The sequence below is a fragment of the Medicago sativa genome, chromosome 3 (genome assembly GCF_051527215.1).
Source record: "Medicago sativa cultivar Bolivia chromosome 3, Bolivia_mono, whole genome shotgun sequence".
Taxonomy (NCBI): domain Eukaryota; kingdom Viridiplantae; phylum Streptophyta; class Magnoliopsida; order Fabales; family Fabaceae; genus Medicago; species Medicago sativa.
The window spans coordinates 100902924-100917027 of NC_140751.1; the positions used below are offsets into that span (position 1 = coordinate 100902924).

Genomic DNA, 14104 nt, shown 5'->3' on the forward strand with positions numbered 1-14104 from the left:
TTACCTACACAAATTTTACTGTGAGGTCCTTTCGTAGTTCATGATAATATTGATATTTTTGTAGGATTGTTAAATCTTTATTTAAGTTCTGTTTTTTTATACATTTTGAAATACAACATCTTTTATTAAATTAGTGTCCTAGATTTTTTTTTTGACAAAAGTGTACTAGATCTTGTTTGGTATTACTTTTAAAATTAATAATAATAATAATAAAATCAACTGATTTAATCTTTCATAAGATAATATTAATTTTTTTATTTATTTTAAATTTAGAAATAATGACCAAGATATTTTTTATTAAATAAAAATTTATATTTTTAAAATCCCAAGACCATTGTCTTGGAGATTTTACCAGTAGGCCGGCCATGTATGAATTTGCAAGGCCAATATTATAAAGATTAATTATATTTTTTGCTTTAAAAATGTTAAAGGGCCATAGTAAGTGGGAGAGAAATTGATTATGAAAATCAAACTTTTTTACTCAAATGAGGGGGGTGGGGTGGGGGGAGGGGGTGTGTCAAGCTTTTTATACATGTTTTTTTTAAGGTTTTTCTTATACATGTCGAAGTTTAAGAGATCAATTATAACCATGATATATATTTTTAAATAATTTAGAATTTAAATTAAAATTGATCCCCTTAAGCTTCAATACACTTTTTTTTTTATTATATTACATTTTTAACTATAATAAAAATTAGATTTGTCCTTTCAAAAAAAAATATTAATTACATTTGTTTTTAAACATAAAAAAATAGATTTTTGATAATGCAATTCTAGATACTATTTCATCAAGAAAAAGATAATGCAAGACTAAGGTTGATATAATTTAGGATGAATTTGTTTATCAATGTTATATCAAACGATGAAATTCAACATGTATTGACAACGACATGACATATGAATATTGAACTTAATAATTGTGGAAAAACAATAAACAGAGTGGAATAAATGAAATTGTAAAAAAACTGAAAACTACCCTTCCCTAAAATAAAAAAAAATAAAAAAAAACTGAAAACAACTCATTGGAATTTTATGTAAAAATTATGTTAACTACAAGGGGCATTCTAGGGGGTAATTAGTAATAGTATGGGTGACAACGTGAAGAATAACTATAAAAGTTAGGGGTAAAATAGAGAATCAATTAAATATTAGTTTTAACGGGCGAAACGGTTTCGTATTTACGCGGTGGTTGCGGAATCTATAGGCTATACCCCATAACCCGCTTCATTTGATTTTCAACTCCGTTTTCTCCTTCTCCGGTCACCCACCGGCGGCCATATAGATAGAGACAACGGTATCGCCGATTATCCTTTTTAAGCAACACCGTTGCTTTGCTTTGTCAGAGAAATTATTTTGAGTAATGTGAAAAATAAGATAACGAAACGTTGAAGAAACGAAATGGATAAAAGAGGCGGTGTTGTTGCTGCAATGATTACGAAATTGGCATTCTAATTGTGATTCGTGAAGATGAGTGAGGAACAAGGAGGAAACAATGTTCCTCATTCAAATGGCAAAGAAGAGAGAATTTATGTTGCAATTAGAGTAAGGCCTTTGAATGAAAGAGAAAAAACGAGGCAGGATGTTTCAGAATGGGAATGTGTTTCTCATAACACGATCAAATTCAAGAACAATGGCCATGCAGAACAACGATCATCGCCGGATACATATACATTTGGTAGTAAGCTTGTTCATTATGTTGATTTGTTTGTTGTAGTTATAATTTATGAAACTTTTCAATACATAAATGTTGTTGTTTTTATTGTTGTTGTTGTTGTTGTTGTTGTTGTTGTTGTTGTTGTTGTTGTATATATTATTATTATTATTATTATTTGTGTTAACCCTCTAGTTCTCAAAGGTCAGCATCCATGTAATCCTGTGTTCGACGGATAGTAAGTAAAACATGACCGAATATTTTTCAACTCAAGAATCAAACTTCGAATCCATGAACAATTTCATTGTTTGGTGAATTTCATTAACTACTTGAGTCAAATCACATGGTTACATGAATATTAATATGATTGATAGATTTTGAAGCATTTTGTTTTTTGAATTCCTACTCATATTTTATCGATGATTTGTTGGAAGCAGATAGGGTATTTGGAGAAAAATGTCCCACTAAGCTGGTTTATGAGCAAGGGATTAAGGAAGTTGCCCTTTCAATAATTAGGGGTATCAACTGTGAGTAATATTCTTCCCGTTCTTGTTATATGCTTGGTGATTTCATTTATCTATTGTTATGGTGGCTTGTCGAAATTTCATTTTTGTTTTTCATCGATGAATTTTAATCTCAGCTAGCATTTTCGCGTATGGGCAAACAAGCAGTGGAAAGACATATACCATGACTGGAATTACTGAACTTGCAGTTAAGGATATCTATGAATACATAGAAAAGGTATAAAACAATTTGAATAGACAGTATTGTTTGATTTTTGGCAAAAAAAATGACATTTTTTTCTTGTGTCTCAGCATAAAGAAAGAGAGTTTATTGTGAAGTTCTCTGCCTTAGAAATATATAATGAAGCTGTTAGAGACCTTCTTAATTCAAATGCTACCACACTAAGACTCCTAGATGATCCAGAGGTAAACTTAATAGGATATTTTCCTTATTTTGTAATGGTCAAGACTTTCTGGCTTTAGTTCTTTTGAATGGTTGAGAATCTATGCCCCTTGAACAGAAAGGGACTGTTGTTGAGAAACTTACTGAGGAGACTCTGACAGAGAAGAGTCAATTGCAGCAACTTATTTCAAAATGTGCAGGTACTAGGTCCAGTTATTTTTCTAGAGATATAGCATTTGCTCTTTTCTTATAATGCTTTTGATATTTTCTGATGCTCCGTCTCAAGCCATATCATTATTTGTGTATATCTTGTAGCTGAAAGGACAACAGAAGAGACTGCCATGAATGAAACAAGCTCCAGATCTCATCAAATTCTTCGACTGGTATTCACTTTATCACTAAATTACATAGCAATTGAGATTAAAATATTGTATTTTACTCCTGAATTTTTCCAACATAGTAATTGAGATTAAAGTAACGTATTTTACTCCTGAATTTACCAAAATGATGAGTTTATGGTTTTATACAGACACTTGAAAGCAATCCTAGTGATTTTGTAGGCACTGCAAGATCTGGTGCACTTTTTGCCAGTGTGGTAAGATCCTTACCCCTTTCGTGTGTGTGTGTGTGAGTGTGTGTTTAAATTGTTTGGTTGATGAAATGAAGAAGAGTTAGTTTCTTTGCACAGAATTTTGTTGATCTAGCAGGAAGTGAGCGTGCTTCTCAAGCATTATCAGCAGGCACAAGATTGAGAGAAGGTAGTCACATAAATCGCAGTTTACTGACCCTCGGAACTGTAATCCGAAAACTAAGGTAGAACTTCCTTTTTCTTGTTTTTTTTTTTTTTTTGCTTCTTATTCTTCTTAAGCTTGCTTGTCAAGCAATATCAGAGACTAATAAATCACAATCATTGATTGCAGCAAGGAAAGAAATGGGCACATACCTTACAGAGACTCTAAGCTTACTCGCATTCTGCATAACTCCTTAGGAGGCAATGCCAGAACAGCCATCATTTGTACAATTAGTCCTGCACGCAGCCAGATTGAGCAATCAAAAAATACTCTATTTTTTGCTAGTTGCGCAAAGCAGGTGACTACTAATGCTCGGGTCAACGTCGTCATGTCAGACAAGGTTTTGGTAAAGCAGCTACAAAATGAATTGGCTAGAATGGAGAATGAGTTAAAGAGCTTAAGTACCATCATACTTAAGGAAAGGGAACATCAGATTGAACAGGTGAGGAAGACGCAATAAATTCAGTGTTTTGCAGGGTAATTATGCTATACAGTAATATCTGCATTGCATCAAATATTATGACAATTACTTTAAACAATCTTATACTCCCTCCGTCTCACAATAATTGTCTCTTTAGCATTTTATTTTTTCTCAAAATAATTGTCACGTTACAATACCAATGCAGTATTTTTTTTCATTATTATACCCTTATTTAATGAATTTCATTCAACTTAACTACTCCATTAACTACAATTAATGATGATATTTTAGTAAATGATATTAATTTTACCATTGAAATCAACACACATAATCATTTCCTTAATAATCGTGCACAAACCTTAAACGACTATAATAATTTAGAGACGGAGGGAGTCATTTTGGTTCACTTAAAAAAAATATTGCATAAATGATCAAAAATTATTAACTAACTGCTTCAAATGAAAATAATCGGCATTTATTCAATATGATGCTCATTTTTCCTTCAAACTAGTGAAGAAATATACGATTAGCAAGTTTCATACCCAAACAAGGTTAAGTTTGCTTCTAAAATATAATACAACCCATTACATTGTATGCCCTTTATTTATTTATTTATTTTCTTCTAATTTCCTCGGTACGAAGCTTAGGAACAATGGAACAGGAGGAAATTGTCTATTTTCTGTTTTCATAAAATGTTCTTATTCCTTGTGAACAATCACACTTTAGTTTCTTAAATCTCAAATGATGTTAAAAAATTAGTATAAATTTTAAAATTATTGTTTCCCTATTATAGTCTGTCCAAAGAGATATCCTTACTCTGACTTTTACAACCAAAATCAAATTCATTTAGTATATATGTTAAAATGGTAATCAGGTAATGCCATAATAAAATGTTGACTTGGTTGGTAGAGTTGAAATATGGACGGTAAATCTTGATGAGATTATTGAAGATCAACCATTTCTATAATTTGTTGCCAAAAATAAAATAAACACTCATATAACACAATTACAAAAAGAACATATTGAAAAGATACAAAATTTAGATGTGTTTTTATTTTCTTTATCTATTGATGGTTTTGATTCACTTAGTCGTTTTCCTCCTTAATTTGAAAATTCGCAGAAGGATAAGGAGATCAAAGAATTAACTCGACAACGTGATCTCTTTCAAAATTTACTCCAGTCAGTTGGGAAAGATCAAGTTTTAAAAGTAGATCAAGATTGGGACTCAGAATGGTCAGGTGTTTCTAATGATCCTAGTCCGGTTACAGACGTCATTCCTGAGAATCTTGACAGAACAACATCTGGTTCGTCTATTTCTAATGAGAACCTTTTCAAGCAACCTGAGTATTCTGAAGACAACTTTCTCTTGGATGGTTGTCCTCCCACATTTGTTGGGCCCGATCCTTGTCAAGGTTGGGAGGAGATGGCTAGCAGATCTGAATTTGAAGATAGCTTCAAGGAATTACCATGCGTTGAAATAAAAGAAGTGGAAAAAGAGCACAAAACAGATATTAATATGTTTATTCCTACTTTTGAAGAAAGTGAAAGAAATTCCACTCATGCTTTTGAAGAAAGTGAAGGAAATTCACCCATGATTCAATTTGTCGAAGTAGATGGTAAATCACCCATAGGGAGTGGGCATAGTGATCAAGATGCTCCTCACCAAAAAACTGAGGACATTAAAAGGACCAACAACCATCATGTAAACAAGACAGAGAAATTTAATGACTCATTTGAATCTGAAACCTGTTGTATGGCCATCATACCTCTTCCTCAGGTAGAATGTAAATCATCTATATGGAATGGGCATAGTGATCAAGATGCTCCTCAGAAAAAAATTGAGGACATTAAAAGAACCAACAACCATCTTGCAAACCATATAGAGAAATCTAATGACTCATTTGTATTTGAAACGTGTTGCATGGCTCCCATGTCTCCTCCTCAGGTAGAACGTAAATCATCTACAGAGAATGGGCATAGTGATGAAGATGCTCCTAAGCAAAAAATTGAGGACATTAAAAGGACCAACAATCATATTGTGAACCTCAAAGAGAAATCTAATGATTCATTTGAATCTAAACCATGTTGCATGGATGCAATGTCTCTTCCTCAGTTAGAATGTAAACCATCTATATGGAATGGGCATAGTGATCAAGATGCTCCTCAGAAAAAAATTGAGGACGTTAAAATTAACAACCGCCATCTTGTGAACATATCAGAGAAATCTAATGACTCATATGAATCAGTATCCTTTTGCATGACTGCCCTGTCTCATCCTCTGGTAGAATGTAAATCATCTAAAGGGGATGAGCATAATGATCAAGATGTTCCTCAACTAAAAATTGAGGAAATTAAAAGGACCAATGACCTTGTGAACATCACACATGAATATAATGATTCATTTGAGTCTGAACCCTGTTGCATAGTTGTCATGTCTCCTCCTCAGGCAGAACCTAAATCATCTACATGGAACGAGTGTGATGATCAAAATGCTCCTCGGCAAAAAATCGAGGACATTGAAAGGACCAACGACCGTCTTGTGAACCTCAAAGAGAAATCTAACGAATCGTTTCAATCTGAACCATGTTGCATGGCTGCCATGTCTCCGCAACATGTAGAACCTAACTCATCTATAACGAACGGGCATAGTGATCAAAATACTCCTCGACAAAAAATTGAAGACATTGAAATGACCAACGCCCATCTTGTGAACCTCACAGAGAAATCTAATGACTCATTTCAATATGAACCCTGTTACATGGCTGCCATGTCTCTTTCTCGATCAGAACCTAAATCATATAGAAGAAACGGAGATAGTGATCAAAATGCTCCTCACGAAAAAATTGAGGACATTGAAAGGACCAACGACCATCTTGTGAACCTCCCAAAGAAATCTAATGACCCATCAGAACATGAATCATGTTCCATGGTTGCCGTGTCTCCTTCTCGGGTAGATTGTAAATCATCTACAGGGAATGGACATAGTGATCAATATGTTCCTCAACAAAAAACTGAGGAAATTAAAAGGACCAACGACCATCTTGTGAACCTATCAGAGAAATCTATTGACTCATTTGAATCAGAACCCTGTTGCATGGCTGCCATATCTCTTCCTTTTGTAGATGGCAAGTCATTTATAGGGAATGGGCATAGTGATCAAGATACTCCTCAGCAAAAAACTGAGGATATTAAAAGGACCAAAGACCATCTTGTTAACATCTCAACTAAATTTAACGATTCATTAGAATCTGAACCCCGTTGCATGACGGCCATGTCTCTTCCTCAGGTAGATGGTAAATCTTCTATAGGGCATGGACATAGTGATCACGATGCTCCTCAGCGAAAAGTTGAGGACATTAAAAGGTCCAGTGACCATCTTGTGAACCTCTCAGAGAAATCTAATGACTCATTTAAATCCAAATCGCGTTGTATGGCTGCCATGTCTCCTCCTCAGGTAGATAAGGCGGATCAGGAAAATTCATCACATCCTCAGTTCCTTAAGTTGGAGCAGAATATGTCACCTTCTTCGTCCAATAAGCTAGACCAGGAACCCACATCACCTCATAAGTTTGATCAGGAAGACCTTAAAACTATATCACCTCCTCAACTTGATGATCTGGAACAAGTATCATTCAAAGCATCAGCTGGTGCTGAAAAGGAATACTTTACTAGTTTGGAATGCTTTCCTAAGAAGTTATCTGAACCGAAGTTACGTGCTAAAAGAAGAAAAACTTCAAAAAAATCTTCTATAATTCACAAGATGAATGATTCAGTGGAAGATGCAGAATCTGTTATGGATTCTGATACGGAGGAAACTTCCAGCGTCCTTAGTTTTGTTGTAAGAATGGATGAAAGTCTAAAACCAAAACCAGCGGTCAAAGACATTGATAATCTTATGGTAAGTAACTAAGCACAAACACAAATTCTGATGTTGTCCGTCTTTCTTGGGGTATACCTATTCATGATTATTTCATTTTAATTATTTGTTACATGGCTAGGCATAAACTTGAATAAAAAGAGACTATTGGTGCAAAGACCAAACTTGGGAAATAAAAATATAGTGCATGAACCTTATCGTTATGCTAAATATGATCTGAATAGTGTGTAAAATTATCGTATGAGATGCAATAAGCATATAAATTTTTCCATTTGGCTAGGAGTCATTCATGTTGTTTAACAATAGTGTAAGCACCAAGCAGCAGGCTCGGTTATATCAAGTCAGAATAATTACACAAACAAGAGCACCAAGTCAGAGTAGAAATTTTATAGCATGAATTCAAAGATAACATTTGGTGTTCTTGCATTTGTAATTACTCCGGTGCTCTTGTATATAACTTATATTTAAATAGAAAATAGGAAGTGTTGTCTAATAATATCTCTCACCCTTGGATCTTTTGTGATTATAACTTAAACTAAATGTCACGAGATTAAAAGTTCTATGCTCTTACCTAAGTTCATGAGTTCCTTCATGAAGACTTCACCAATATGTATGTTTTAATGTATGATAGGTACCTGTGAGAACACCTCCAGTCGATAAAAATGTGAACAGAGTAAGAGGTCTCAGTTTCCCCGGAGTTTGGGGGACTTTAATACCCTCTAAATTTGAGATGCAACAGAGAGATATAGTCGAACTTTGGGATGCATGCAATGTGCCACTCGTACATAGGTCCTATTTTTTCCTTCTCATCAAAGGTGAACTTTCAGATTCTGTGTACTTGGATGTAGAGCTAAGACGTTTGTCCTTTTTAAAGGACACTTTTTCTAGTGGAAATCAAATTACAGGAGTAGAAGGTCATGATGTCACACCCAATTCCAGGTAAAATATTTTGCTGCTTCTCGAGTAGATTTTGAAATGCAATTCACATTTACATTTGTAAACATGATCAACCATGTTGATTGATCTCTCAAAAAAAAAAAAAAAAAAAAAACCATGTTGATTGATTTTCACTGGACAAGTTAGTCCATTTTGTACGTGCCATATTTTTGTTATATATGATGCAAGACATAATGGCTAGCTGTTTCAATTATGAATACTTTTACATCAAACACTTGCATAAAGTCACAATTACGCTATTTTTATGTCATATATCAAGTTTTCACACTATTTTCATGTCACAATTACTGAACAGCCTGTTGTCTCTAACTCGTGAGAGGAAAATGCTCAGTAAGCAAGTGCATAAGAAGTTTTCGAGAAAGGGAAGAGAGGAACTATACCTGAAATGGGGTATTGATTTGAAGACAAAACACAGAAGTATACAATTGGCATGGCTCATATGGACGGATACAAGAGATTTGAACCACATAAGAGAAAGTGCTGCGCTTGTTGCGAAGTTGGTTGGTTTTATTAACACGGGCGAAACCTCAAAGAAAACTTTTGGATTTGGCTTCTTGACTCGACGTAAGAGCAAGAATTCGCTTAGTTGGAAGGACACAATGTCTACCCTTTAATAGAGCTAACTTGAGGGAAGAAAAAAAAAATGGGACATTTCAGCAGTTTAAATCCAGGTCGGTTGAATTAGTGTTGCAGTTTGCTTCTGCTTTTAACTTCTAGGTTCTGTTATGGTGTACATTGAAAATAAATGTAAGATGATAGTGATTAAATTAAATTAAATGCTTCCTACCTATATTCATCTTCATCATCTATTCATTTCTTCTAAAAAAATTCTTCATCGTTTATTCATGAACAAAAGATGTCATGATTAGTTGATTATTTGTTCTAACGTACTTGGTTATATTTTTTTAACAACTTGATAATTTTTGGTGCAGGCTTATTTTTTCTGCTTGCTGTGTCGTATGACAATGAGGAAAACCCTTTGTCGCACATCATGCTTGATACCCAAGCCAACATTAGTAATAAAACATTGGGCAAAACAAACAATAGAAAGAAAGAAAGAAAGAAAATTCTTCTGCAAATAAATCTGTTATGGAGTTGTTAATATTGTGTATTAAATTGTGATTTAGTTAAATTCTATATTTGGTCCCCTGAAGAATTTATGAATTTTGTTTTGGCCCCCCTAATTATTAAAAGTTTTAAGGCTTTATCCGTAGTTAATAAATGATATATGATCGGATCTCTGTTGATTTACACGTAGTTAATAAACCCATGATGCATCGCTTGGGTACGAATTCATACCGCAATTTATCGCTTTCGAGTTACACGTAGTTAATTTACCCCTGAAGATTATGTTTTGTTGGTGTTTTTGAGTTGATGAATTTGTAAACTAAAGATTAAGTAATTTAGAGATTTATGGGTTTTAGGAGAAGAAGAGATGAAGATTGAAAAATGAATTTCAGTTCTTAATTTTCTTTTTCTTGGGTTTGAATGTGTATAAAGATTGATGAAGGTGATGGTTTGAATGTGTATAAAGATTGATGAAGGTGATGAAGATGAAGAAGAAATAGAAGGAAGAAAACGAAGAAAAGAAAAGGAAAATCATGTGTTTGTGATTCGCTATTAAATTCAATGGTATTACATGATACAAGGGTCTATTTTGTTTCAAAATGATCGAAAGTTTAAATTTAAATAAATTAATAAGAACTGCGTAGTGTCGCCGACGCCTATAATTTTGATCAACTTTAGACATTTTGAGTTAAAATTAATATGGACTATATTGACTCACGAAAGCATATTTGAGAGACCAAAACGTAATTTTTAATAATTAGAAACTAAATTGAAACTCATAAATTATTTAGAGGAGGAAATGTGCAATTTAGCCTTACTATTTTAAGGATGCATGATCAGTGAGGTAAACTTTGATTTGTTCGTTGTTTTTATAGAAATTATAATGTTCTATTTATTTAAGGTCAATTATATGTTTGCCCAAATGAAAGAGTGTTTGCATTATGGATAAGTTAGCTGTTAGTATTGGATTAATAAATTCCCTAAGAAAAAGTATTGGAATAATAAATCTCATCATTAAATTAAATAATATACGATGTGATTTATTGATCTAATAGTGAAAAAGACATTTATGCATAATGCAAAACCATTTATTTATGTGTGTAAGACAATGTCTTATTTAATATAACAAATATATCTTCTGATCACTATTATAAATAAAAAAATCATTTTTTAGATTCATTCAATAAATAATATGAGGTGTGTAATATATATCACATACTAAAAAGTCAATTTTTGTTTATAATAGTTACCGGATGATATAATAGTTAAAATGAAGTGTACTCCTCTAACTACATGGGTCGGCTTAATGATGTTGGTTTAAGACCTGGAGTGTATTTTTTTTTTTTTTTTGAGAGAACTGGAGTGTATGTCTTCTATTTAAGGTTTCAATTCAATTATTGTAGATGTCAATTTGGTTAAAGCCAATTTAGCATCTTCATTAAAAAAATAGTTAGAGGAAGCGAAAACTTTGGGGTGTATTGGATTGAGATTTTGAAAGGCTGTTTTCATAGAAAAAATCTTGAAGATTTTAAAAGACTTTGTTGAATTGTAGTGATTTTGTGGGATTTTAAAAGATTTTTTACAATCAAGATTCCTGATACAAGATTTTAATGGATTTATAATAGCGTTAAATATGTTTTTGATTCCTATAAATATACCAACTTTTCGTTTTAGTCCCTCTAAAATTTTCCTTCAACTTTTAGTCCCTCCAAAATTTTCCATCTTCACTTTTGGTCCCTCCTTTAAAGTAAAATCATATGTAGAATTCATATTTTTGAATAAAATTTCGCAGAAAAATTCATAATATTATAAGAATCTCTCCCAAAAAAAACTAGAATTTTTAACGAAACATGAATTTAATATGAATTTTTAAATTTTTTTTGGTTAAAAATTCATATTAAATTTATGTTTTGTTAAAAAAAAAATTAATTTTTTTTGGGAAATATTTTATAATATTCTACACATTTCTGCTCAATTTCATTAAAAAAATACTAAAATTAACTTGAAAATAGGGACCAAAAGTAGTGATTGGAAATTTTATAGGGACTAAAAGTTGAAGGAAAATTTTAGAGGGACTAAAACGAAAAGTTGATATATTTATAGGGACCAAACACATATTTAACCCTTTATAATATGGATTTTTAAGATTTTAAAGGACTTTATGGATTTTCAAGGGGTCAATGAATTTAAAAATATAGTACATCATACTGTATAGTACTATTAGACATATACATCAAGGTGGGGTTTAGCATGGGAGAAGAAAATTTTTTCCCATCATGGAAAAGTTGAATCACAACCATAGATTTAATAATTTTGTATTTGGATGACTAAGATTTGTGACCTGTTAATGGTTGTAACGTATTGCTTGGTATTGTGAACCACATATGTGGACCCCACCGATTGATTAAAGACACAATTATTTTATAACTATTTTTCATTTACTTCAGCTGATTTTTTTTTGGGGAATTAGTCACTTTAGTCCCTGAATGGGGAACGATTCGTTAATTTAGTCCCTGAATGCAGATAAATTGCAAAATAGTCCCTGAATGTAGACTTTGTTAGTCAATTTAGTCCCTGAATGCAGACTCCGTTAGTCAATTTAGTCCCTGAATGTAGACTTCGTTAGTCACTTTAGTCCCTGAAATTGACCATGCAGGGACTGTTTTGCATATTATCTGCATTCAGGGACTAAATTGACGAATCGTTTCCCATTCAGGGACTAAAGTGACTAATTCCCCTTCAGCTGATTTTTTATTAAGCAACGATTATCTTAAAAAAAAAAAAACAATTACATTTTAATAAATAGTTATATCATCCCTACCAACATCATTTTCATCCTTCAAACCTTTATACTCAAACCCATATCCTTCAAACCTTCAACCCAAATCTTCTTCTAAACCCTTTATCGTCATCAATTCTTTCCAATTCCAAAACTAACTCAAACACCAAATCATTCATTCCTTTCCGATTGAAACCTATTTAGCATCTACAACCCAAAAAACTTGGATTAAACTAATTGAGTTTTAGATCTTTCAAGAGCATTTCAATATTTCACAGTAAATTACAGCCATATGTAAAATATTTTGCAAAATAATTTGATTTCATTTTCGTATTCCTCTTTTTGTTAATTCTGAAAGTGTAAAGCTTTTCAACAATTCACAAGAAGTTGATGATGGAATTTGATTTCACTGTTTTTATTAGTACCAATAACATACCTACTTTATTGAAGGAATTTGATTTCATTGTTTTCATTAGGATTATCAAGATGAAATTTGATTGCTGGGAACACCAGGAATCAAATTCTAAAACTCAACAAAAAAAAAAAAAAACAAGGGTCATGTTAACTTGTGTCCTAAGGCACAAGTTAAGGAGTTTAAAATAGAAATAAAAAATAAGTTTTATATTAAAAATATAATTTTTGAGATTTTTAAGACATTGAATGCACAATTTTCAAGCAAAAATATTTACATTTGGTTTCTTAACTTATGCCTCAAGGGCACAAGTTAACATTTCCAAAAAACAATTGTAAAAATAAAGTACACTGGTTATAAATCAATCAATGTCTGTCTTCTTCAATTGCCGGTTCTTTGTGTGTGGAACTATTGCTACCTCGTTATTTACTCAAAAACATGCCACACGTTCATTTCAGCAATTGAAGACTGTGAACCAAAAAACATTGAATCAATGAAGGTATTGACTATTAAAGGTATAGTGCTACTAGCAAGTTGACCGATTTTAAAAGTTCTGGGAATATGATTGATTATAATAATTTGATAGCTAATAAGTAGACAGATAAGCTCTGTTAAAAAAAAAAATGCAAGTTACATGTATGAAGATTTCGACGATCATGTTTGGCAAACAAGAAATAACATGGACCTGTCATGGCAGAACATAAAAGAGTTTGGGACAAGATTCAAAAAATAAATTAAAAAAAATAAAAGAGTTTGGGAGAGAGTATCACAAAATCTCAAGAGTTTGTGTAAGATTGTTTGATGAGTCTATTTTAACTAAATAGTTTCACATAATCCATTCCATGAATGAATCCATTAAAATCTCTATAATTTTCAATACCAAGAGACAATTTATAAGTTCCTTGAAATCTCAATTGAATACCAACGGATTTTGTTGTCTTAAAAAAAAGTCTTGATTGAATACCACAAAATTTATTTAGATTTTATAAAAGTTTTGATTGAATACAACCAAACTTTTTTATCATAAAAAAGTCTATTAAAATCCTTTGAAATCACAATCCAATACACCCTTATATTCCAAAAAAAAAATAAAAAATAGAATCACAATGGTATGGTATCACAACAAAAATACTTGTGAGAATATTTGAGTGATGTCAGCAAGAGCGACATGAAGAGAAAAAAAGGCCGCCAATGAGAAAGGTAACATCCATCTCCATTGCTTCTTCCATTATTGTGGGGTAA

At 32.3% G+C, this 14104-nt stretch overlaps 1 protein-coding gene across 2 annotated transcripts; it reads left to right on the forward strand.

The window, feature by feature from the left end:
• Positions 1-496: 496 nt before the first annotated feature.
• LOC146942938 (uncharacterized) lies at positions 497-9787 on the forward strand. Of its 2 annotated transcripts, XR_015032899.1 has the most exons (13): positions 497-1675; positions 2089-2178; positions 2292-2392; positions 2467-2580; positions 2676-2757; positions 2873-2940; positions 3087-3152; positions 3246-3370; positions 3478-3790; positions 4890-7667; positions 8278-8585; positions 8899-9274; positions 9536-9787. XR_015032899.1 is itself a non-coding variant. In XM_085757055.1 (12 exons), the coding sequence occupies exons 1-12, from the start codon at positions 1468-1470 to the stop codon at positions 9215-9217; spliced, it is 4572 nt and encodes a 1523-aa protein (XP_085613181.1). In that variant the 5' UTR covers positions 497-1467; the 3' UTR covers positions 9218-9393. The 2 variants fall into 2 exon arrangements, 1 of the variants encoding a protein (XP_085613181.1); XM_085757055.1 differs by lacking the exon at positions 9536-9787 and having other exon boundaries at positions 8899-9393.
• The last annotated feature ends 4317 nt before the right edge of the window (positions 9788-14104 follow it).